Here is a 26,101-nt window from a genome sequence, read left to right on the forward strand (position 1 = left end):
GGGAGGGAAATTAGAAACCTTGCCACGGTCTGATCCAGTGCTCACAGGAGTCCGTGGAGCACAGCATAGTATTTGGTTTTGCTGTGATTTATTTCATATTAGGAAGCTTTTTTCTCTCCTTATGAATAAAGGAGGAGCTCAGGGGCTTTTATGTCACCCCGTTAAATGAACCTGGGAAGTACCACCATAAAAAAAACATTATGAAGCACTCGAGCAGCTTGTAAATATTGAGGGTTTTATTCCACTCCACATGGTCTCAAACAGACTCTTAAACAAGACCAGTTACAATTTAGTATGCCCAGAGATTTCCATGGTTTTTCCAAAACGAAGGAAGTTCTCAGTAAACGCTGTACATAGCCAGTTGAACTGCTAACAATAATTTAAAAACTCTTTTTTTGTATAGTCAATGCAAGAATACCAACGATAAAAGTACAGTACAGGTAAATTCACAACAATATTACAGTGGAACAGATTGACTCACATTTATGTGATGGTACAGTAGCAGTATGTACATGCACTAAAGTGCGAGGACCCAGAGGCATGCAAGTCAAGTATTGTAGGTGTATTTTACAGCTAACTCTGTAAGACTTTCTGAGGCATTCTTTTCTTTTTTTTTTCACACATTTACTTGTGTTTACCTGTATTCCCCTCCATCTCAATCAATTACAAGTCTAGTGAACGAGCTTAATGGCTTTCTTCACTACTTGAAAGGTATCGCTTCAGACAGTTGAAGCATCTTTAAGAACCTTACCTTTAAAAACCGATAACACTGACATTAAAATAGAATAAAATTAACTTAAGACCCTAGTTTTACACGAAATTAAAAAAAAAAACAACCCAAAATACCCAAAACCAAAACTGAAAACGTAACAGTGCAAATATAACCAAAAGGCAGTCAGTATTTGGAGAGAGCGCGAGCACGTATTCAAATTCCCTTAAAACTTAATTTACATTTTATTTTAAATCTTACTTTATATCATTTTAACCCTTTTTTTTTGCTGTTTTTGTTAATATACTGTATGTAGAAAAGATGGAGACAAAAATAGTTTTCTCAGCTATGAAAAAAATTAAGTTATTACAGGCACATTAACTGTTTCATTCTAGAAACACCTCTGTTTTCCCCAGGTTGCACATTCAGCTGCTGTGTCTGAGAACATTCTTTGAGCTCTCTCTCCAAGCGGACCTCCCTCCTGTCGTGGCAGGGGCGGCTGGCGGGCGGCCTGGCGGAGGCGAGGGGTGTCCCACCTGCTCCCGAGCGCGGTCAGGCCGGCTCGCCTCCCTGGCCGGGGGTCTCTGCCAGCAGCTCCTCGCTTCCGCGCTCCTCTGAGGACGCCAGGTCTCCGGTGGACTGCGACTGTGAGGCAGTGGGGGAATGTGAGGCCCATCGTGACGGTGGGCGCCGCTTCGCTGGTCTCTCTGGCCGGGAGAAGCAGGGTTGGAGGGACGGGGCTAGTGCAGAACAAGGCAGTTCCTTGGCAGCCAAGAGAGCAAAACAGCGGTTAGTGACTCGCGTTAGAGACTGCCGGGGTGCGCGAAGAATTGCGAAACAAACCCGCCAAACTAAAGCTAAGCGTGTGCCGTGGTGCGGGACAAAAGCAAGCAGCGAACACCCGGCTGCGTGAGGGCTCCAGGTGTGCCCGGGATTTATGGAACAGGTAAGGAGACAATGAAAGAAAGAGGGTGAGTTGGAGTAGCTGAAACACTTTCAGTTGCTATTTGTCCTTGTGCTAGAAAGAGAAGAGCTGAAAAGTACATTTCCATAATAATTCAGGAAACTCCGCTGTTCAACACTTTAAGTGCTGACCTGGCATAAAAAGCCTAGGTTTGGCATTTGCAAGGCAGGTGAAAAATCAACCACTGTCTCCTTTTTTTTTGCCTTCAGAATTCAGACTTGACATGCAGGAGACTTCTTAGCACAGAATAATGACTACAGGGGTAGTTATGATCTCCAGCTGGGTTAAATATGAGGCTTACCTACAGAATACCACTGCTAACTGCCAGCGGCTGAAGCCTGAGTTACAGGACTCAGAGTTACTCTTTGTTAAAGGCAACATTCACAAAAATAGAAGAAATTGGAAATTTTATTCCTTCACTGAGTTTCTACTGTTCTGGCTTGGTTAGCCTGCCTTTGCAATTAGAAACAATCTGCAGCTGTGATTTTTCACCCTGGCACTAAGCTGGTAATGCTTTTAATATTCACTTTGCTCAAAGTACAGGTGCACTTCCTGCCTTGCTCTGAATGTTCCCTACATCAAGATAAGTGACTGTGGAAACAAAGCTGTCTCATAGGGCCAAAGCCAAACTTCTGAATTTCACTGCATACCTTGAAACTTATAAAAGCAAATCAGAGCAGTTTGCCAACATCTAGCAAAGTGTACACCAAGCAGCAGTCACTGGAACGTACAGAGGAGTTCAGTAAAAACCAAAGTCAGAATGCAAACTGATAATAAATGGAGAGACCAGAAATGATAAAATGCAAAGGAAAAGCTGTGGCACAGTATGATGCAGGGATACCAGGGCAGCAGGGAGGCCAGGATTCAGCACACTGTTTCTCATGGAGAAGGAGAATAGTCACTAAAGGTGGAGAATATTGGAGTAGGTAACATGATGTGATTGACAGTGAACAAACATGTGATACAACATTGAACTTCTCAATTGCAGGGAAGACTAAACATGAATGTCATAGGACAGAAAGACCAGTTTTGAAGACATAGAGCTGAGATATGAGAAATGGAGCTGGTGACACGTGTTTTAGAGAGAGTGCATTGTTGGACTCGGAGAAGCCTCAGTGAAGGGTCAACCCAGGTGTTTTGGGCAGCATGCAGCCAGTGGGGTGATCTACAGCTACACACCAGTTCTTGAGAAAGAGCTATGGCCAGCTGCCCTCAGCACTCACAGAGCACCTCAGCCTGCACCCTCTCTTCTCTGCGTCCTCACCCCCCATCCCATCTCTGTGCCATTAACTTCACAACCCTTGCTAAAACAGCAGTAAGGCTGAAATAGAAATGGGTGCTAACGAAAAGACTGGCTGTGTGTCCTTACTTCACCTTATCCCATTGTGCCTGGGGCAGCATATGGTCTGTGAAAGCTGCCACTAGACTCAGATTTGTTAAGAGAAATCCATCTGTGCAAAAACAGTTATGGGCAGCACAACACAGTGAATTGAGGCTATGAGATTTGTGGGTTTTGTCTTAGCCTCTTTCAAAAAGAAGGCTTAAAATGGTATCTTTATAGTGCTGCTTGCTCCTGGCTGCTTTATCCTAGTTTTGGAGCAGTAAATCAGAGTTAGCACAGCGATAACAAAATCTATTTCTACTGCTGCCTTCCCATTCAAAAGCCTCTCTCCAGCATGCCCGCAGATGTTGGTCAGCTTTTACCAAACATCAAGGTTAAGCTCATCTTATCTGTGATGTACACATGCCCAGCAGCACACAAGGCTGTGCTGGTGATGGATGTTGCTCCAGGGCCAAAAGTGACTGGCAGCATAATCTTATAAAGTGATGGCTGCTGAGTCAGTCATCCCCACCTGCAGTGTGGAAATCCAGCCATGACAAGGGAACTCTGCAGAATGGTTTGTGAAAACCCCTCCTCCCTTACTACATATAGCTGTCATAGCTAAAGATGGTTTCAAAAAAATAAATAACCTGTGGGTAATTTAGTTTAGTAGTTGCTCAGGGGTGTAGGTGGGTAGGCAGCATTTGTTAGCCTGAGCACTGAAAATGGGAAAGATTATTTCAGCTTCAGTTTCTAGCTATTTCCTAAAACACGCTGTCAGCCACCATGGCTGTCTACAGTAATAAATAAAGAAAACAGTTTTCTCTTCTCTCTGAGGCAGAGTGGATGGTCACAGCTTATGTCTGCACATTGTCTTCCCTCTACTGTGGCAAACACAGCCACTGGGCAGAACTGGACCCAGAACTGCTTAATGAGCAAAAGTGACTTTAGGCTTTAGCCCCAGGCTGGTGCTGAAGCCCCTTCCCAGCCCTCTCCACCTACTGCTGTAGCCAGAACTGGAGGGAAGACATTCTGGGGCAGCCAGAAGCCCTGTGCAGTGCTGTGCATTTGTCAGGAAAAGGAAAAGAAAAAAAAAAAGTTTGAAGTTTGTCACAAATCTGAATCCCTCCCCAGCACTTTTGCATACCTTTGTGTTGGTCTTAAATGCTGCCAATTTTTAAAAGCTTAGCAAAAAACCCCAACAGCACAAATTTACCTAAAATGTGACTTCTTCCCAGCCTGTGCTGCTGCAGGACAGGACACAGCAGATGAGCTCCTATCCTGAACTCTTCCTGACTGTCCTCTGTCCCATACAAAGAACCCCACAGGGATGTCAGGTGTGTGCTGATACCCCTGGAGTTGTGCTGAACCCCACAGGTGTGTGCTGATACCTCTGGAGCTGTGGCCATTTATTTCCCTCTGTTGACCCCCGTGTTCAAGAATGACCGCTTTCGGAAAGCTCTGGAAACAAGGTAGAAAGGACTTACAGCAGTGAGGCAGGCAGGGTTAGAGTCCCCAGGGGGTAGTTAATAAGACAGTTTGGTTCTGGACAGAACAGACAGAGAAGAAAAAGAAAGCAAGTAGGTTGGAAAGAACTATTTTAATTGATTATTTTTTTAAAGTGAAGGTTTCATGTCAGCAAGGAAGAAGTCGCCCGATGTTACTACTCATTCAGATCATGTTACCGTTGTTATCACAGGGAAACTAATAATCAAAAATAAAAGCCAAGCCACTAGAAGAAAAAGACTTAGAAAGAAAGGAAGCAAACAAACCAACCTTTTACAATCCTAGCACAGTTTCAGAAGTGGACATATCAATAAACAAACCAACATTTCTACTCAGCAAAGAAAGATATCTGTTTTTGGGCTTGATTGGGCTAGGGAAAAACCATATTACTATGAGAGGAATAAAGCTGTATTTTTTTCCCCCTTAATTTGATTTCAAGAGAGAGTTTCTGCTTAGGAAATCTTTAACAAGCAAGAAAATGGCTGTTATTTTTTGTGGCTTACACTTCTATTTCTCAGGTTTCATGGCAGCTCTTTGCCTCACCTTTCTCCGTTGTTTCTCTTCAGCAGTGATGCTGGATGGGAAATCCAAGCTTAACCAAAAGCCCTTTAATTCTGTCAACACCTCCCCTGATTTTCAACATTCTCCCTCCCATGCTGAGTGGTTCAGTGACAAGCCTGTGGCACCTGCTTTGCCCTGGCAAGCAGAGGATGCAGTGCCTGCTCTCTCATCTCTGGGTCTGTGTGGATGGTCCTTTCACAGTGTTCTCTCCAGAAATGAGTCTGATTCCCAGTCCAGGACTGTTGTGTAACCTCCACAATCTATACCCTTGCTAGTTATAAAAGCAAAAATGTTCCTAAAGAGCTTATGTTGTTAGTTACGTAATGCTAATCTGCATTTTTAAGAGTAAAATGGTTAAATCCTATGATACACATGTAAGTTAGGGGTTTATTCAATTAACAGAATAGGACACTAGTAGGCCACACTATGTGGATTATGAATTTGCCTGTAAGCAGCTCTGGGCAAGTCAGAAAACACAAAGTTATTGCTGCTCTGTACGCATATACACTCACATGCACATGCATTTGTACATAAATAGATAAATATATGAACTAGATTTCATATTTGCAGCAGGAATATAGAAGAATACAGAAGAAAATCATGTAACTAAATAACTCAGAAGCTCAAATCGAGAAAAAGTCACCAACAGGTGCTGCATGCAAGTTTAAAAGTCAGTAATATTCCATGGCTGCAGAATCTAGAAGGCGTTTGGTAGTAAGAAGGGCACTTGACTTGGCCAGAAAACAACAGGTCAGAGGGAAGCAGAGCAGGGATCTACTGGAGGGTGGAATATTGTGTCAGTGCTGCCCCAAGCACAAACCTGCTCCTTCAAGATCAAAACTCCCTGAACAGCTGTGTCTGGCTTTGTACAAAATGTGCTAAGAGAATTTGTACAAAGTGTAATTTGTGTGGTCAGGGTAATCCACAAATAACCCAAGGCACCTGCAGAGTCTAAACTTATTTGTGGGTGTTTCTTTTCAGCAGCAAACCCACACTTCCCTTGAGTACATCTTCCAGAGCACCACCTCAGCTAGGAAAAGCTAAGCTCATTGTGTGAATGCCCACCAGTTTCCTTTTCAATCCACATTCCTGAGAAATGCCAGGACCAGCCAAAGAACAAAACCTGTGCATCTAGACTACAGTCATAACAGTCACGTAGGAGTTGCAAGGAAAAACAAGTCTTAGCTCTAGGGCTCATAACTCAAAAAATTAGGCAAAAGATACTGAGAATTCACAAAAAGGAGCAGTTTTTTGCCAGTTTGATGGTCAATGAGTTTTTGCTAAATGGCATTGACCCAAATCACTCTGTGCATCAAACTCAGGTACTATTGCTAGTTTGTGTTTTGCCAACAGCAATTTGTGATCATGTGGGATGACATCTATCTACCTACATTTGAAATCTACTGAGGCAGTTAAAAGATACAGGAGGAAATCAAGAGTTTCCAGGGTTACCTTGAAGGCAAAGCTGAACTGAACTTGTCAGAGTACAACACACTTCCTAGATGTACTAGATCAGTAGTGTATTCCCAGTATTTCAAACTAAGGACAAAATACAGAGTTAGCTGGAAAAAGTCAAATTAATGAGGCTGCTTCCCACCTTTATTCACTCTGGGGTTTGTGCACAAAGACCACTTTCACTCACTAGTATTTATAATGTGCATGTGGTTTCTTTTCCATTTTTAATTGAAAAACTTCTCTGCTTTTATCTGTTTCACACCAAATGTTGAGTTAGAAAGTGGGATTTGAACTTTCTGTGTTTAAGGTATCTGAGGCAGGGGGAGTAGGAGTCTGCCCAGAGAAGGCAAAATGCATGTATGGGGTGTGCAGGGGTGTACAGGGTGTGCAGGGGTCAAGGAGCTGCTTCCCTGGAGCCAGGGCTCACCACAAGACTAGGATGCTAAAGGGGCAGCACAGGGCAGAGAGGATGAGGAGCTTCTGCCCTGGGGACTGTTACCAACCAGCAGCACACACCCCTTTTCATGGCTGTACCAAGAAAGGCAATATATGCATATACGAGCTGGGCATAATTCAGCTTTTCTGGGCTTCTTAAGAGTCTCAAGTGCTCTCAGAGAAACAGAAACAGGAGGTTCAAATACTGGTAACTGAAAGCTTTCATCCATCATTATACTTTCTTTTTTCGTTGATTGCTGTTGCACCTGAGACTGATCCCCAACATGTGGTCACACTTGCTGAGACAGATGATGACTTGACAAAATATCAGCAAGGAGTTCTTAAACACTAAATAGGTATGTGTCTAGATTAGTTGATTATATGTGTATTTTTTGCTTTTTGTTATTTTTGTGAGGCAGCAGCAGTCAGTACCAAACATCATGCCATTCAATCACATTCACAGACCTGAGCCAAACTTAATCAGATACATTCAGAAAAGATATGCTGCAGGCCCTGAAGTTTTGCTCCAGGGTACTGTAGAAACTATTTTTCACACAAACTTGTTAAGGCCCATTCTTGTGAAGGAGAAAGAATCTACCTTTCCATCCAGCATAAAAAATTTATTCAAACCTAGTGTTCCTAGAGTATCTGTAACGTGTGGTGTATTTTGTGACAGAAAACCCTTATCCCAGCCGTTCAGGGAAGAACCATTTTTTTATCCCATAAAGGATAAAACTCTTCTGATGCTTTCAAGCCAAATAAGCTGCCAGGATGGAAACTCAATTCTTTCATGCATTCTTCAGTGATTAATCCAAAGTTTCATGACTGGAAATTGCTGGTGGTACCAGGACAGGACTAGGATATTCACTGTAAATAACTCAGTAGGACTGCAAAGAGATCTCATAATACATTTGCTCAAAGAAGAGTGCACTTAGCTATAGGAGGAAAAACAAGCAAATTCATTACCTCTATGGACCCTGGATCTACTTTGACAATTTCTCCTGTGCTGTTGTCATTGCTAAGATTTGGTGGGCTGTGTGAACGTAGCCTTCTCTCTTCCTTTAAGGCATGCTCCAAAAGTTTCTTATTCAAGATCCTGGCAGCATTTTCTGCAAGTGTGTACCCTGGAGGAGCAGATAAGTCCTGCCTAATACTGGTCACCTCAGATCCTTCTTCCTTTTGTGTCTCTGTCCCCAGACGGAGAGGACTGGGTGATCTGCCACGGGCATTTGTACATGGCTCCTGCAACGTGCCCAGTTCTGGCCTGGGTTCAGCTGACCTGGACCGGCTGCCAGATCTGGGGCATTTTTGGAAGGTCTCATGAAAGATGGGGCTATGGTCGATGATGTTGAACAAACTGGACAGGCCATCGTTGATAGTGGTGTGCACAGGACTCTCCCGTGTGGTGGTCGATCGAGCCCAAGCGGACTCACTGAATCCTTTCTGAGGCGTGCCAGGCAAAGTCCGGTTATTTGGCTGCTCGGATTTGGGAAGGGCTTTCCTTTGCAGCTTCGGAGAGCCGTATTTGGGGGAGCAGCATGTGCGTTCAAACTTAGCCTGGACCTTCTCAATGACGGGGGTCACCTGCCTGCTCCTCAGGCTCCTGGATGGTGAGGAGACAGGCGTGGACCCCCCCTTTGGTGTCAGACACTTGTGTGGACTGCTGGTGATACTGCGCAGGGTTTCCGTCTGCAGGCCGACGCTGATGGTCTGGGTGGTCTGTGTCCCTGTGGTCCTCATGCCGTTGGTTTGGCACGCCGTGTCCTTGAACTGCGGCTCCGTGGAGTTGGAGCGTATCGCGTTCCGGACAGAGAAAGCGACCTCCTTCATGTCATCGCTCATGTTCTTGGACATCTCCAAGCTGTGCAAGGGTGAGGCAAAGCCCACAGTAGTGCAAATAGGACGTTCAATGGGATGAAGACCGTTCTCCAGAAAATCTTTATGGTGTTTGGCCAGGTCACAAGACCACCTTCCAAACATGTCCGAGGAAGCACCTTTTGTCTCAGTGACGTTCCCCATAGCTTTGGTCACAGAAAAGAGGAAGTCTGGCTCAGCCTGGTTTTTCCCTTCACTGCCAGCTATCACTGAGTTATCGAACCTACGGACAACCGGCGGGCTGTGGAATACCCGCACTCCCATTTTGTCAGTAACACTGTGACTCCTCGCTGGCTGCTTCTGGCAGTGCTCTGGGCTGGTCATGGTGTTGGTGGTCATAGTGACACTAGTGGTGAGGTACCATGAGGATGCCTGGAATGGATCTGAGGCAGGATCCTTCCCAGCTTTTCCAATTTCTGTCCTTTCTGCCCAACCCTCTGCAGGCTTCTCAGTTGCCCCACCATGGCTCCTAGTGTCATTGTAATCCCAGTTTTTGTTGAACTCCTCAATGTATTTCAGATCATCAGGAGACAAGGGAGGTGTTATATCATCTTTGCTGCCAGATGAAGGCAAATTTTTTTCTGGTAGAAATGGAGAAATGTCCATCAGGCGCTGAAATTCGGACATGGAAGAAACGGACATTGCCCTAGAGAGAGGAACACAAAAGAGTCACTCATGTGCCAGGAAATTGTTGCAAAGTAACTTCTTTTCAGCAGCAAACTCTGGAAATCCAACATTCACCATCTGCTTACATATAAAACCACTTCAATCATTGAATCATGGACTGTCCTGAGTTGAAGGGACCCACAAGGATCATCAAGTCTAACTTTTGGTCCTGCACAGGATACCCCAAAAATGACACCATGTGCCTGAGAGAATTATCCAAACACTTCCTGAACTCTGGCAGGCTTGATACCTGCCATGACCACTTCTCTGGGGAGCCTGTGCCCAAGTACCCTGTGCATGAAAAACCTTTTCCTAGTTTTCCTTCCTTTAGCTCTTTCTTTCATTTAAGTCGCCTTTTATTATCTTTGATATAGCTGTGAACACAAACATCTGTGATGTGCCATTAAAAGTACCAAATGGTTTAGTAGAGGTTCTAATTTGCTGCTTTCTCATGGATTACTGCGAGTCAAATATCTGTAATGTGGGGCAGTAGGATGCATCTCAGAATTATACTGTTCACAGGAAATGAGTGTTTGTCACAATACGAGGCACACTTTTCAAAGCAAGTGTGGAGTATTTCTGACCTGCTGGAAAATCATTGTCTACCCCCACTTCTGAGACTGCCCAGGCTGCACAGCTGGTGTGCAGTGATGTGGGACATCCAGCAGAAATACTGCTACATGCTGAAGTATAACAGAGGGAATCTCTCTAAGTGAGAATGCTGAATTCTTGGCTCTCCTGCATTTTACTAATTTGTACAAACACAGGCATTCAGATGAGTTATCCTACTGCTTTATTTTAAGAAAAAAATCAAAATTTTTGAATGCCACTAAATAAAAATGCAAATGAGTGTACTTATCAGAGTTGGTTCAATGAAGTAACTCAAACTAGATGAGAAATCAGCAAGCAGTGGTTTTCATGGATCAGTGATCCAAAGGATACAGCCAAGTCACACTGTGAGTCACACTCTGAATCAAGAGCTCCTGCTGCAGTTTGGGTGTGTCTCTGTTAGGGTTTCAGGTGAGTATAGTTTCTAAATGGATGTCATGGACTGATGCTCTGGTTTGCATCAGGAGGGCAATCTCAGAGAGCACAGGCTTCATTCCTTTGGGATGAAAATGAGCAGGAAGATGCTCTCCAGAAGCACAACTAATGCATTCTAAGGTTAGGTGGGTATTCAACCCATGGGATAAGACCGAAACCAGTCCAAAGCACAATATCTCTCATATGCAGCAGCATATCATGTCCTCAGCACCCAGTGTTTTCCTTTCCTTATGGATGTCTGCAGTGTGTACTGCACTGCTTGCTAAGGCAGGCGTAGATTTCACTGTAAGCTTCAGCTTCACACACTTTCATTGAGTTTGATCTTTGTGCATGACAGCTGAATGTGGCCCAAGTTAATCAGAGTAGAACTGAAGCACATGGAGACAAATTAATCCCTGGGCGAGTCCATTAATCTGGCTTGCAGGCTGTTTAGGAGGTGGCATGGCTATATCCTGGGCCTGTGGCTTGGGTGCAGAGAGGCATAGCTCCAGCAGCTGAGTATTTGCTGGGCTTTCCACTGCAAGTTTTACTCACCTTTGAAGATTTCCTTTGTGTGTTTCTTCCTCCTGAATGAAAACAGAAACAAGCAGGAAAAGTAAGGTGTTGGTGGCATTAGCTCATGGGTATTTCATCATTCACTTCCCATTAGTTACTCCAGGTATGTTTGTCTCTAAAAGCTGTCTGATTTTCTCTCTGATATAGATTCTTAAAGTGCCAGTGGGAATATTCTTCACTTTGTACAGGCAGGAGAGTGGGCAATGCCATCAGGACAACACACTGCACAGGTAAATCCTGTATGCCAAATCTACAACAGCTTTTAACTTTTACATTCCCATGCAATCACAAATAGATGGCTGAAAAAGGTGCTTTTTCCCCCAATATATTGCTTCAGATTATATATTTTTGAGTGACTTTTTTCTGTAGAGGCAATCTGCTTTATGCTAGAGGCCTAGCTGTGCTGAAATAAAAGATAAACTGAGTTTCTTTGACATAATATTTCATTACACATTTTCTAGGAACCAACAAGTGGCACCAGTTGAGATTCCTTAAGCTTGATATATTAAATGTGTGGGAAGACTTGCTTGTTTCCTAGATGGAATACCTACAGCTTGCTAACAGCATTAATATGTTTTTATGGCAGTTATTTCCCTGTGACAATTCCCATAATGAGTTAGGGTTTTAAGTAGCTACTTCTGAAGTATTTGCTCTACAGTTATTCTGTTTACTTGTATTTCTAGTAAACTACAGGGAATTCAAAATATGATCAGATGGGAAAAAAGCATTGGTACTGTACATATTTTATTTGACCTCATGAAATCAAGAACATTACCAAAAGTCCACTTCAAATTGGGACTGTTTAAAAACAGCACTGCTTAGCTCAGCAAATACCTTTCTGGTATTTATCCCGGGTCAGGGGAAAAAAAATAGTAGTAAACTGATCCTCCTTGCATTCACTGTGGTATAATTCTGGAATAACGTCGGTGGCTTCAGTGGAGTTACTGCCGAGTAAATCTGACCTAACTGAATGCTTAATCAGGGTGAAGGCTGGATTGATTTCTACTGCAGTCAGTACCAAAAAGAAAATACAGTGGAAGGTAGAGTCAGCAAGCTGCAGTTGCCTCTGTGCATCCTCAGTTAAGCTACTCATTAAACTCCAATCAGTCTCGCTTCAGCAAACCCTCTGAGGGAAAATTACTTTGCCCAGGTTTCCCCAAATCAAGCTTTGAAGGAAAGAAGCTATGCAAATATCACCAAGAACAAATTTTGCTGTCCACCCTTTTGTTAATGGTGGTAATATCTGAAAAACAGAAAAGGGAAGAGATATTTTCTCTGAAAATCAGACTGAATTTGAAGGAATGGGAACAACAATCAAAATTAGGCACAAAACTTCGTTCCCTGATAGTGTTACCAATGTTCTTTGCTGAGCACTTGGACATGTAGGGAAAAAAAGTCTAAGAAATGATAAATATGGGATCCCACACTGCCAGCAATACACTTACGGCACTGAGGGAAGAAAATTTAACTGGAACACAGCTACCTACAGCTATGTAATATGGGCAGTCACATTTCTTGCCTCTGTAAATCTTTTTTCTCTTATTCCTTTCAAAGAACTTGATTTCTCAATCTTTCAGTTTTGTACCAGCATTTGGGGACAGGGACGCTTGGTTTCACTCAGAAACAATATAAACAAACTGTGAAGACCTGGAACTGATGAAAATAAGCCTGCCATGGTGGAGGACACAGACTTCATTTGCCATTTCCTGCTGTCATCTTTTAGCACTATGTTTTATATCTTTATAGCTTTATGGTCTGACTTCAGGGTAGGTACTTTGCTGATAAATAACTTTATTTTTTTAACGTCTCACTCATGCTGATCTGCTCAGAAGGCAAATGTGGCAGAACAATCAGAAGTGCCTCTCTACAGCACTTACTGCTTAACTAACAAAGCAAAGCCCATGTTTCTTCATAAATATGTATCTACTTATAATTGGAAATGACTTAAGACCTTCTAAGCCAATATGTTGTGTCAAATACAGTTCTCATACATAACATAAATGGCCACAAGATGAATTAATCTTTGGGACCTCCAGGCTGGCTCCCAGTTGTCAGGTGACTGACACTGGTCTAATCAGCTTATAAGAAGGAATGAAAACCTGTCCACACCAAATTTACTACTGGGTAACTGTAAGCAGTGCCTGTGACACAATATCTCACTTCCAACAGCAGGGAAGCTGTACTGATTCTGACAGAGAGATACCATGACAGCATGATAAAATGCAGAAGAGCTCATACTTCTGTTAGTCCAGTCAGGAATTTCTCCCTCTCCAGCTGCCGAGAGCGATGCTCCTCAGGCTCGTCGGGCGAGTCGAGGGACAGTGACTCCAGGAAGAGGTTTTCCGTGCCGCTGCACCGGTCGCTCTCCTTCAGCTTGGACAGCGAGCGCTCGTCGAACTGGATGGTGTCGGAGTCCGAGTAGGAGCGGGAGCCCATGGAACGGGGCACGCGGAGGTTCCCCTGCGGCGCAAACGGCCGCCGGCTGCTCTCGCTCGCGTCACATGCCAAACCAGCTCCCCTCCGGGGGCTCGCTTCCTTCTGCAGCTGGGGACAAGGCACATCGAGAGGAGCAGCAGTTACTTCTGCAGTGTATGGCGTTTGGCAGGACTCATCCTTCCCGGGAGCAAGGCACCCATGCCCTGCGGGTTACAGCCCTGCCGCAGGCGTGCGCCTCCAGGGGACACTGGCCTTGCTCTGCTGGTCCTCCACAAAGGGAGACTTCTCCAGAACTTTGAGGCCATTACTCATGGGATTTTGGGTAACTAAATGCGTATATCTACAGTTTTGCTTATTTACATGTATATGTATACGTATATACACACTGAATTTATACGTATATACAAAATAATGCATCTGTCTGTAATCTGGTTTTTAAAGAAACAAATCAACACAGACTGTTATTTAAAAGCAATTTTCATATCAGTACAAGTAGATGCTGATGGACGGGTGAGAGAATTGCCTTCTCATCAAAACAAAGACATTTTTCTAAAACAAAGACATTTTTCTTCTGCTCAGCAACACAAAGATTGCACTTTTATGTATACCACTTCTTTTCAGAGGTGGAAAATTACGCTTTAAAAAACCCAAAAGCTTTGTTTTATATATGGCCTAGCCTGAATGCATGGCTGAAAAGCTGAGTATTTGTACAGAACAACATTGTCAAAGGGATGAATTAAGCATGCAGAACATGTTCCAGGAAAACGGTATTTATAGAAGGGGCATCAAAGCCACTAACTCTACACTTTTCAAAAAGTGAACCATTAGTGAAATTGCCAATATTAAAATTAGATTATGTGATCGACTTCTCTTTTAATTGTAAATACAACAGGATGGATGAAGTAAGTGATAATTTCAAACATGATAAATGACTGCAGGAATCTGATAAGAACTCTGATGTTTTGCTCGAGCAGCATGTTTGGATTAGTGACAATAAACTGAAAATGCAAGTCATTCACTAGGGCCCTGGAAACTGAGAACCTACAAAACATATTCATCTTACTGCTCTAGTTTGGAAAAATAAACAGACATTATACTGCTTAATTTAGACCAAACCATTTTAAGTCTCAAATTATTAAATTTACACTTGAGCTGAAAACAGTGAGATTTTTTTCTTGATTCAGGTCTACAAAAAGGGAAATGCATCTTCAGTGTTTTGCTCATGATATACAAAACCTGAAACTGTTTTATTAAAAGGAGGTGTTCCATAAAGGCAGGGTTGGAAGGCATATATCAAGAGATCCTGGGGGCCATTCCTGAGCAAGATTCAAAGGAAGGAGAAATGGTAATTACATGCTTTCTTTATAGATAGCTCCAATTACAAGCCCTTCAGAGTTTTAGGGATCCTATAAGGACAATGTTCTGGAAACCTTTATGAGAGAACAGTACCAATACTGCCTTACTCTCTGAACCTCAGAGAGCTGACAGAAGAATTAAAGTGACAAATATTGTCCCAACTTTTTAATAACAGCCAATAATTTTGAGTCCCTGTGTGTTTATACCTTTAAATATACAACTTTTCATACAGGTGATCTTGTGGGTTGAAATACTTGTCAGTGTGCTCTGTGCACAATTAGTTTTAGGAGTACAGGGGAGGGAGAGTCTCTAAGGGAAAATGAAGTGACAGAGTACTTAAAAAGAAAAAACAACAACTGTGAGCTCTGAAGAAAGTAGGTCATCGCTTTTTTTCTATGCGAGCAGAATTCCCATCACCATCCAGAGTAAAGTACTTTATATATTTTATACATTGGTGTGACTTCCCTCTTATCATACATGTATTATTCAGGAGCTGTGTGAAAGCAGACTGGCATAAAGCATTAGAATGAAATGTGGCACACAGGCTTCTGCTATCTCTTAGACTTTGTTTCAAACATACACAGTGCGTAGTCTCCTCATCCTCTGTGTATTGCCATACATGGAATACACACACCAAAACCCTGGGGAGTAGGACTTCAGAGATACACTAATTGTTTCCATATAAAGCAGGGCATGGCTGCAATCTGAAAGGATATTCAACTAAAAGCCTGCAAATATTTGGAAGCTTCCTGTCACACAGGGAAATGTTTGATTATAAGCAAAGATGGAGTTATGAAGTTTTGTAGGCAGGTAGCCAAGACTTCAAATGCTATTTCTGGTCATTTAGTGCTCTGAATTTAGCTTGATATAATATTTTTTTATTTCCCCTATTCATTGCCAATTCTGTGTACAACTCTGTTGGCACAGTAAATATATATTTAAAGCCCAGAGGTTTCAGAAACATAACAAAAGGAATCAGTTCCAGTACTAGTTAAGAGCTATTTTGTAGGCTCTCCCAGGATGACACTGAGAGGTTATGTCAGGTTTTAAGAGAATTAAAAACTAGGTAACATCAACAAGGATTTCTCTGTGGCTTCCTTCAGTGTGCCCCATTCCCAGGGAATGGAAAAAGCAGTCTTTAACCAGGTTAAGACCCTCAAGCTATTGAGGATATACTTAAAACCCCACAATTTATAAGGACAGGAAAAAAAACATCCAAATAGGTACCAGTGATTCTTCAAAGAAAAGTTTCTGTCTATGTCCTTAGTATATTGGAAAATTTTCTGAGGGCTATTTCATTCCCATTGTGCATGAAGATTCCATAGGTGGTAGTTTGGCCACTACAACCCAACAGTTACAAACCAGCCCAGTTCATGGAGAACTAACTAAGCACCTTCTGCCACTGAACCTTGCAAGCCAGGAAGTTTGCATGAAGAGCTTTGCTATAAGGTTCACAGGCTCCGATGATTTTAATTTAGGAGATTAACTTAGGTTTTAACTTAGCGCTACTGTATTGCATTATAAAGACTAGCTCAAAAAGATGCATGAAGTACACACAAAACCCCTCAGATATATAGGAGATTAAAAGATTGAGAATATTGTTTGCTGGTATTTCGAAATTTAGAAGTTCAAAAATCATCTTTCTTGGTCTATAAAACCTTCATATTTGGCACTGCCCACTCATACCTACACTTTTAGCATTGACTTCAGAAATACCCACATGAGCATGGGATTTTCCTAAGCGCTTCTCTGTGGGTTTAACAGCCACAGCTCAAACCAAGGTTTAGTCTTGTACTCATAATATTTCCAGCCTGGTGTCTTTTCTTTAACTTCTTGTTGCAGCCCTGACATGGGAACACGAGACAATGAATCCTTTGCAAAAATTGGTCATGAAGTTACACTGGGCTTTCACTGATTTAAACCTGTGAGGCCACTCTGTGCTTTTCTCAAGCATAATGCTCTCTAAAGGGCATGCACAGGGCTGGTGTGGTTCTATTTTTGCTGTCCTAAGGACAGAAAGCATTCAGTTAGTTGAGGACCCACAATTTCACTTACTTCTCTTGCTTTTCCTGGAATGCATGACTCAGATCTGAACAATGTTCAGTCAGAAGTGGTATTTTAACTCCCCCACATAAAACTTCATTTTTTGTGTGGCTTCCAGGCTGATAACAAATTCATTAGGTATTATTTGTCTCTAATACTAAGCAGATGAAAATACAGATAGGCATGAAAACAAAAGGGTAGGTATGCATTCCCAGATTTGCAAGTAATAACAGGAGTTTGCACAAAATTCATGTGACCAATATTCTTCTGAATATTTAGTACTGGCAACTGTGTTTGTTATCAGTCAGGGCTCTTCAAGTTAACCCCTGTGTTCCTTTGCCAGAGAAAAAGCATTCAGTTGAGACTGAATAGTTGCAGCAGCTGCATCTTTGGTGGCTAATCCATAGATGAACAGTCTTTTTCAGCAAGAAGCTGTGTACCAAACCCTGAGTAACTCTGTGGGTTGAGTGCTCTAGCACAGAGATGCACTAAAGCTTTCAAACAGAATGTGACCATGCTTGTCCAGGGTAATTGAAATGGGGAAATGACCTCTAACCTAGAGCTGATTTCTCATAAGTGGTCTTTTATAGGGATTATGAGCATTTCCCTTTTACTCCCCTGTGTATATAAATTGTTTCATAACATGAGAAACATCGATGTAGCCAAGGAAGAAAAATCATTCCTGCGCTGCCTCTTAACGCTGTCCCTTGAGCTTGGCCTGAGTGTAGTAATGGTACAATGGCCTCATTCCTTCAGACAGGCACTGCTGACCCAAGATGACTCCTTACCTGACGGCTCCTTACCTGCTCTATCCGCCTGAGCAGCTCCTTCTTCTGGCGGTCCCATTCCCGCCGGTCTCTGTCGAGCCTGTCCAGGAGCTCCACCTTTTCCCGGTTCCAGTTCTTCTCACTGTGCTGGATTTGCCAGCGGAGGTCCATCACCACACTGTGACTGTCAGCCAGCAGCTTCTTGTGCTCCTCTCTTTCCCTTTTAAAAGCTCCCTTTGCATCTGAACCTGTCTCTCCGGAGGTGCTCTCGCTCTTCCCTTCCAGCTGGCAATAAAGTCAAATGTTACTAGGATGTCAAACTTTCTGCAATAAAAACCTGTGCCTGACAATAGATTGGAGTTAAAGACCTAACTTTACAAAGGTAGTGGCAGAATAATAGCAATTATTACATCTTAGGACTTCAATAAATGATCAAATATGTTCAGAATGGAAAAAGTTTTAAAATCAAGACAGTGAAAACTACAGGGAATAACTTCTCAAGCTCTTCATGCTATTAAGGCACCAGTTATGATCTTTCTGATGGGAATATAGGTACCAGTAGTGAAGAAAACATGGAGATAAACTCCAGCCTCATCATTGTCTCTGAGGCAATTTCCAGGACCATGTCCCCAGCTACTGTTCTGCTCTCGCTCAGTGCACCTGAAACCAAAGGAGAGTGAATTCATCTCCTGAAGAGGTCTATCCCACAACAACCCTCAGCAGCGGAGCTCTTGTATGACTCTCCTGCCTTCCAGCAAGAGAAGGTGTTAGCAGCAGCTGTAGGTGCACCAAGATCATCCCCCCATCTCTGAGCTTCTGGACCCTGAACTGATCAGGGGTTAGTTTAAACAGACCAGAAGAGCTGGCCCAAGGTAACAGATTCATAGGAAAATATAAGCTTCATGGGGTGTCAGGAAGTCTCTAGTTGAACCCTCTCCTTGCAGCATGGTACACTCTGAGGTCAGAATGGGTTGTACAGGACTTTGTTCAGATGGATCCTGAAAAACCTCCAAGTGCAGAGATTGTACAACCTCTCTGGTCAAGCTGGGCCCATGCTGCACTGTTGTCAGAGGGAAAAAGTGCTCAATTGTTTTTTGTAAGTTCAAGTGAGTGAAGAATTTGTCCTTGGAATCTGACCTTCTGTTGATGGCTCAGTAGATGTGTGTGTGACTCAGAATGGGATACATCTCCATCCCCTAGCTCTGCAGGTGAAATGGAGTGAAAAGCAGCAAAAACTCATTTCCACCTCTGGAGTTAACATTGTCCTCAAAAATGAGAGGCAGCAGGTCTGCTGGGAAGCATATTACTCTAGCTGGAGAGAAGGACAACACCTTCACCTTGCCCTACGTGGAAAATAAACCCAAACTTTCTGAGCAAAAAAATTTCAAACTGGATTCAGGAGTGATGCTTACTAGTTTCTGGAACAGCCTCCCCAAACAATTGACTGAGAGATTATTGCTTGAGTTACTTAAATTGTACTGAGCTACAGGGAACATCCTGTTACACCCACTTGCAGTGACAGGGAAATCTTAAAAACACTGGCATCTTCTACCACTAATTTCCAGGGTCCAATTGTTTTCTTTCAAATGACTAAACAACCAAACAAAAAAAATCAATTTTGAAAGAGCAGCAGCCTATTTTAACAAAGTTGACATGACATCATATTTCTCACACTTTGTACCACATGATATGATATATATGATATATATGATGTGATATATGATATGATATGATTGATATTATATATTTCTATTCCCCTCAGGCATCCTGAAGCTGGACCCTTGGTCACAGTCCTAGTGAGGGACTCCCATATCCTTAATGGGTCCCCTGTCCTCCATGCAAATTCTCAAAGCATATTCGGGGTTTGGCCCCTAACACTAACTCCCTAACAAGTAACACCCATTTCCCAGTAATTAGCAAATGTTGTGTATTATTTCCAGTGTAGCAGTGGAGGTAGCAAAGTGCCTGGTAAAAGCCCCAGAAGGAAAGGTGGAAACCTCTGAGCAGGAGTGGCAGCACCATCCTGGTGCCAAACACCAGCCAAAGTGGCAGCCTGGAGGTTTATTGCCCATGCAAAGGCAAAGTAAGAAAACTTGGCAGTCCTGTGGCCAGAATTTCTCCAAGTTTCATTCTTTGCTGCAATCTCGAGCTTAAGGTAAATCTGTCACCAAGATATTTTAGAAGGAGCCAAGACAGCAACTGATTTTGTTTCCTTTTTTGAATGTTATACTGTTCAGAAATGCTAGTGCAGTGAGAAGCAGTAAAACTAAGAAATTCAATCTTCTGGGAGAAGACTGTGCTAGAAATGAAAGCAGTCTCCTTCATTCTGGGAAAGCAGCCCACAGTACCTGGGCAGGAAAAGCAGTGCTCACATCTCAGCTCTGACTGTCACAGTGAGCCTCTAAAATTTAGAAAATCCTTCTAAACGTACCACCCTTCCAACAGTGAATATTTTTATTATATTTTACTTCTGCAGAGAAGCTCTACGATTTTTCTCAAGATCTCAATGTACTAATTCTCCCACCCCTTCCCTCTTCAATGTGTAAAATAAGAGCTTTTATGTCATCAGCTTTGGAAATAAATTCTTGCGGGTTTTTTGTTGATTTGTTTTTATGCTGCTTCAGAGTACATCTCTGTACTATTATATATGACACTGAAGCAGCTGGCACCAGGTTTTATACAAATACTTCTAACAGTATCCCATGGCAGGTAATGAGAGCTTTCTCTTCCATCACTAACCAGTAGCTTTGAATGGCTGGTTTAATATCAATATATTGATCTATCACTTCAGTGTTGTTGAATCACTCTTTTCTCTGCTATAAATCAAATACTGCAGTTGTTAACACACCAAGGCATAGTCATGAACTAATTGTGAGCATGCCAAGCACAAGACATTTTTCTCTCCAATAAATACAGACACCCACATGTCTCATCACCACAGCTGATACATCACCACCCAGCTCTGCTGAGAAAATACAGCAAGAGGTTCAGTTCCTTTGTTCTCACCCACATCACGCAGGGCCCACTGCATGGGCCCTTGTACTGGGACAACTGGAAATCCAAGAGGCAACTCAAGTGGCAAAGCTTTGATCAGGCTTCAGGTGAAGGCTTTCAGACACCAGGATAAAATGCATGACTAAAGTCCCTTTTCAGCTTGTCGTAAATTGCTGCCATGATATTTTCTGAAAAATCCCTTTGTCCGAATTTTTCTCCTGAGAAGCTGAGAAGCCTGCTGTGGAATGCAACAGGTGCATCTTTGATTGGTCCATGTTGGTTGTTTTTAATTAATGGCCAATCACAGTCTGGCTGTCTCAGACTCTTTGGTCAGTCACAAGATTTTATTATCATTCCTCTCCTTTCCTTGCTAGCCTTCTGATGAAATCCTTTCTACTATTCTTTTAGTATAGTTTTAATATATCATTTTCTTTTAATATAATATGTTGCAGACATTTTTATGAAAAATCCTTTCTTTAAGATTTTTCTTCCTGAGAAGCTGAGAGGCCTCAGGAACAAAATGCAAACATTGATTATCTGCTGCTGTGGAAAGCAACAGGTGGATCTTTGATTGGCCCATGTTGGTTGTTTTCTAATTAATGGCCAATAACGGTCCAGCTGGCTCAGACAGAGAGTCCAAGACACAAGCCTTTGTTATCATTCCTTTCTATTCTATTCTTAGCTAGCCCTCTGATGAAATCTTTTCTTCTATTCTTTTAGTATATTTTTAATATAATATGTATCATAAAATAATAAATCAAGCCTTCTGAAACATGGAGTCAAATCCTCGTCTCTTCCCTCAACCTAAGACCCCTGTGAGCAAGGTCACAATAATATATATCATAAAATAATAAATCAGCCTTCTGAAACATGGAGTCAAGATTCTCGTCTCTTCCCTCATCCTGGGACCCCTGGGAACACCATCACATTTGGTGACCCCGAGTGAGGAACGTTGCCAGAGTAAATTTCCTGTTTCATTAAGCACCTCAGCTGTCCTTTCCAGATGTTGGACTCAGGGCACGTTACCTGTTGGAGGCGGCACTTGAGCTCGGTGGTTTCCACCTCCCAGGCTGCCTTGTGCAGGGCGTACTGCTGCTGGAGCCCCTGGCGCTCCCGCTCCTCGTCCCGCAGCTCCGAGCGGAACTCATCCAGCAAACCCTTCAGAGCGTTCAGCAGCTTCCGGTTTTCACTCGCCTGCCACAACAAAGCAGACAAAATGCTGTCATTGGATGTTGGCTTTAATCCCCAGCTTCATTTTTTTAGGATGAAAAATGACTGAGTGTCCACTGCATGGGAGAGAAAGTGCCTGGGCTAACTTTTGCATGAGAAAACTAAGAATAGCAATGTCTTCTCTGTCAACAGGCTTCTCAGGAAGTGGTTGAGTCACCATCCCTGGAGGTATTTAAAAGATGTGTGGATGTGACATTTTGGGATGTGGTTTAGTGGTGGAACTGGCAGTATTATGTTTACAGTTGGACTTGATGATCTTTTCCAACCTAAATGATTCTGTGATTCTCTTCTCGTTAGGCCTAGTGCTGATGCTTCCTGAAAGCCAAAGCTACTTAAGTTACTCTGAAAAAGACACTAAGCATCTTTCTGGACTGAGGACATCATTAATAATTTTTTTTAATACTGTAAACCAAAGCCAGAGTATCATTCCTGAGGTTTGTTGGATAGTTACATGTCTGTCTCATACATACAGTTGTTGCTCTGTATCAAATGCCAAATATTTGTAAACTACATAAAAATACAGGGGATAACTTTTCAAAGCTTTTGTATTATCAGATAAAATTGGTTTGGGAAATAAGAGTGAGGCTTTGAGCTGAGTATCTCAGCTAAGGTGTTTAGTAGTCTGTGCTTCATATTCCTGCTCCACACCAGGGAGCTGCACCCAGGTCAGCTTTGCAGCAGCACCTTCTGGTACCACAGGCTTGAAGGCCAGGGAGGCCCCTTCCCTCTTGCACAGGGGATCAAAGAGCAAAGCCCCATTCATGCCCTGTTGAGAGTGTCATGGCCATGCTGAAAATATTGTCAGAGCTCTTGTGGTAGCCAGAAGCCAAGAGTGGAGCTAAGCTGAAAGTCTAGCCCAGAGCTGACATCACACATTCTTACTCAAATCTTTTTTTTTTTCCTTAATTTTGGCATTTACCTTCTGCACATTCTCTGACCACTTGCAAAATCTGCCATTTTTATGTTAAATATCAAAACACATTTTCTAAATATTCATTCTGGATTAGTAAAAGAAAATGTTCCTCACAATTCTTTTTTTGCAGTCATTGAATCAGAAAACAGAAATATACTATTTATTTGTCCAAAATTTAAATCAAATATTCCCAATGAGTGTCTCAGACACCAGGGAGTAACCAGAGATTATATCTGACAAGTTATCCTGACTAGAAAATACTTTTATGAAAATTATACTTGACTAGCAGACACAGCAAGGGGCAGAAAAATGGGAAAGCTTACTCAAAAAATTCAGCATTTAATTACCTGGTTCTCAGGAATGTGTTAACTCCATTGGGAAGGCCTAACTCAAATTAGTTGTCTTCATCCTTGCATGATAGTCTAATCAATTTTTTTTTTAATTTGTTTTTAAAGTGAAGGCTTCCTGCATTCCCTCTTATTTGGTATTTCATGAAGTAACTACATGGAGGCTTCTTTGAAGACAAGTCAAGTAAACAGAAGTATGCAAAAATCTAAATAATTGTCATGTGCTTTTTTCAATGGCAATGCTTACACAATTTTATGCAGACAACTAGGCTGACTTCATATGCTCATCAGATTTTTGGCATCACTGAACCCACCTCATCCATTTTTGTATTCACTAATTATACATGCCAAGGTGCCTTTTTCTTTAAAAAACAAACAAATGTGGTCTACTTTTTCCAAGCCATTTGATGCATCAGCAAAAATATGCTAGATGTAGGGAAATGATTGCAGGTGCTCACTGACTGACCTATCTGGGCTAATGAAAAGTGATGCTGTACAAGATGGGGTTTTGCAAGAAACATACCCACAGAAGCAGACTTAATTCCATTAACATTTAATGCCAATTAGCAGTTTCCTGCTATCCAGCAGCAGTCTCCATCATGCATATAAGATCACCTACTATTCAATATGCAATGAGATTTTATGTTTCCACTATGCATTTTTATTCTACCACCTAATTAAGGCTAAATTCTCCAAACATTTCAAGCCCCTTGTGTAATAATCAGAATAAGAACTCCTTTGAAGTTTTGCCCTTAATGTCACAACAGGAGCTGCTGGGTATTGGAGGCATCAAAATCTGGTCTCATCCTCTTTGGAAACCCTGACTCCAAATGTCTGGGAAGTGCTTTCATTCAAGAGCCACGTTCTGTGTTTTCTGGTGTGCTGTACAAACCTTTCTCTGGCAAAGCAGTCAAAAGGCTCCACAAGAGAAATGAGGCAGAAGAAAAGCAAAACCAAATGACACCAAAGCAAGTTACAAATCTTATTCCTGCACATACATTTGATAATTTTAAAGTCCTATAAAATTTGGTTTGCAAAGAAAGAAGATATGGACTAGTACCTAAAACACTTAAAAGAGCCTCATTGCAGGTTTGTAGCCTATTGTGTTGAGGGCTTTTCTTATTTCTAGGGACATTACATCAATGTCACTGTGATGAGATAAGTACCTCAGGTGCCCCCTGGCTTGCTGGGATTTTAATTACCTGCCAATATAAATCCAATTTTGGTTACATACTTTGTACTCCTGCAGAGAAGTCTCTTCTGCATGACTCTGTATTTATAGTCTGAAGCTGGAGAAGTCTGTGAAATTATTTTTTTCTCCTTTGCCAAACTGGAGTGGTTTTGGAGAACAGAGAAAGTACTTTTGAAATAATGTGCTCTGAAATACATTAACATCTAGCCATGCTTTAGATTTTGTTGGCAAAACAGCTTATTCATAAGACTAAGTCCTGTTAATACTCAACAAGTACTGTTATAGTCTTCCCCTTCCTTTCAGACATATTGCACAGCAGAAATTTGGCATGGCTGTGATTCTCTGGACAGTCTTCCATGCGAGGAGATGGCTCTTTAGCTCCTCAGCTGTTTCTAAAATTTAAAGCTTAGAGGAATCTCACTGATTCACAACTGATCTAAGACGAGATAATTACAAAGGCTAAAACAAGATAATTAAAAAGGCTTTACAAAAGTTTAGACTTGTATCCATAGCTCTGGATTTATAGAAAAAACAGCTGACAACAAACAAAACTTTTATGCAGCAAACTCCAGTTAAATTCCAGAACACTGGAGCATTTATGAAGTTGAGTCAACCACAGAAACAGGAGCATCCAGCCCTAGAAAAGTTTTGGACAAGAGCAGTTTGATTCTGCTTTCAATCACAATTCATTTTTCTCTGAGAATTTCCCTTGAGAATTTCACTGAAGACTTCAGCCACGGGCTGGTATTACAGCCAGTTTAGTAGAGCAGTCAATTAAAAACTCAAGGTCAGGAGCCTAAACAGCAAACCAGAACCATATATTTTTTCTGTCTAATCACAGATCTAGGCAAAAGATAAGCTGACTCTTGGTGCAACCCATTTCAGTATATTCAGGGTTTAATGACTGTTCCTTTGGGCTTTTCTCTCAGCTAAGCTTTGAAAACAAACATTGTATGGAAAAAAAAAGAGATTAATTGGGGATTTTCTTGACACCCCTCCCAGCAACAACACTACTGTATTGTTTTTTAATGCTTTTTCCACTGGACCACAGATAAACTCTCTACTCCTTATTCCCTTATCTTACACCATCTAACAGGCATAGCACCCTTCATACTCAACTGAAACAAAGCTCTTCCTTTATCCACAGGCTGTTCTCCTCTGCTATCCAACTTGCTTGATTATCTCCTAAATACAAACAAACTTCCAGCCTAGCTCTTAACCTTGCCTGGCACTTCCTGCTGTGTCCCCCAGCTACCAGCCAAGGGACAATGTCATGAAGGAAAAGATGAACTGACCCCTCTCAGATCTACTGTGCCTCTTATCAGCTTAACTTTTTTCTCCCTTTTCTACTCTGCCTTGCCTATATCCCTCCACCCTGTCCAAATAGACTTTTTTTAACCAGCTGAGTATCTCAAATCATAGCAATATAAAATTAAAAGTTACATGTTGAGATTATGGCCTTTGGGTTTGTATTTTTTCTCAAAACAATTCCACTTTCCAGGCAGGGTAAGAAAGTCAGCAGCAAGAGTGCAGTCTGAAAACACAAGCCATTAAATATTAACATTAAATGTTAAAAATAAATATGGGTAACCTCAGGTTACTGTAAGCCCTTTCTTTTTTCTGACCTAGTTATCTCAGCCACTGCTAGACCAACTAAAAGTTTCATTCCTGATGTGAAGTAAGTGCTGATGCATTTCATCTTGGAGCTTGTCAGGCAGATCCAGCAGATTTG

The 26,101-nt window shown here is 42.1% G+C and overlaps 1 protein-coding gene across 8 annotated transcripts in view; it reads right to left on the bottom strand.

Annotated features, from left to right (window-relative positions):
• Window positions 1-214: 214 nt before the first annotated feature.
• MTCL1 (microtubule crosslinking factor 1) overlaps window positions 215-26,101 on the bottom strand; it is a 102,791-nt gene continuing 76,904 nt past the window's right edge. For 6 of the 8 annotated variants that reach the window (XM_064705867.1, XM_064705863.1, XM_064705869.1 and 3 more), the window contains 6 exons: window positions 21,714-21,881; window positions 17,730-17,978; window positions 13,330-13,635; window positions 11,071-11,102; window positions 7,918-9,472; window positions 215-1,471 (listed from right to left, as the gene is read on the bottom strand). In XM_064705867.1, the coding sequence (XP_064561937.1) occupies window positions 1,262-1,471; window positions 7,918-9,472; window positions 11,071-11,102; window positions 13,330-13,635; window positions 17,730-17,978; window positions 21,714-21,881 (2,520 nt within the window). In that variant the 3' untranslated portion in view covers window positions 215-1,261. Of the gene's footprint in view, window positions 1,472-4,481; window positions 4,540-7,917; window positions 9,473-11,070; window positions 11,103-13,329; window positions 13,636-17,729; window positions 17,979-21,713; window positions 21,882-26,101 lie in introns of all 8 variants that reach the window. The other 2 variants (XM_064705870.1, XM_064705868.1) reach the window with 1 other exon arrangement.

The sequence above is a fragment of the Zonotrichia leucophrys genome, chromosome 2 (genome assembly GCF_028769735.1).
Source record: "Zonotrichia leucophrys gambelii isolate GWCS_2022_RI chromosome 2, RI_Zleu_2.0, whole genome shotgun sequence".
Taxonomy (NCBI): Eukaryota; Metazoa; Chordata; class Aves; order Passeriformes; family Passerellidae; genus Zonotrichia; species Zonotrichia leucophrys.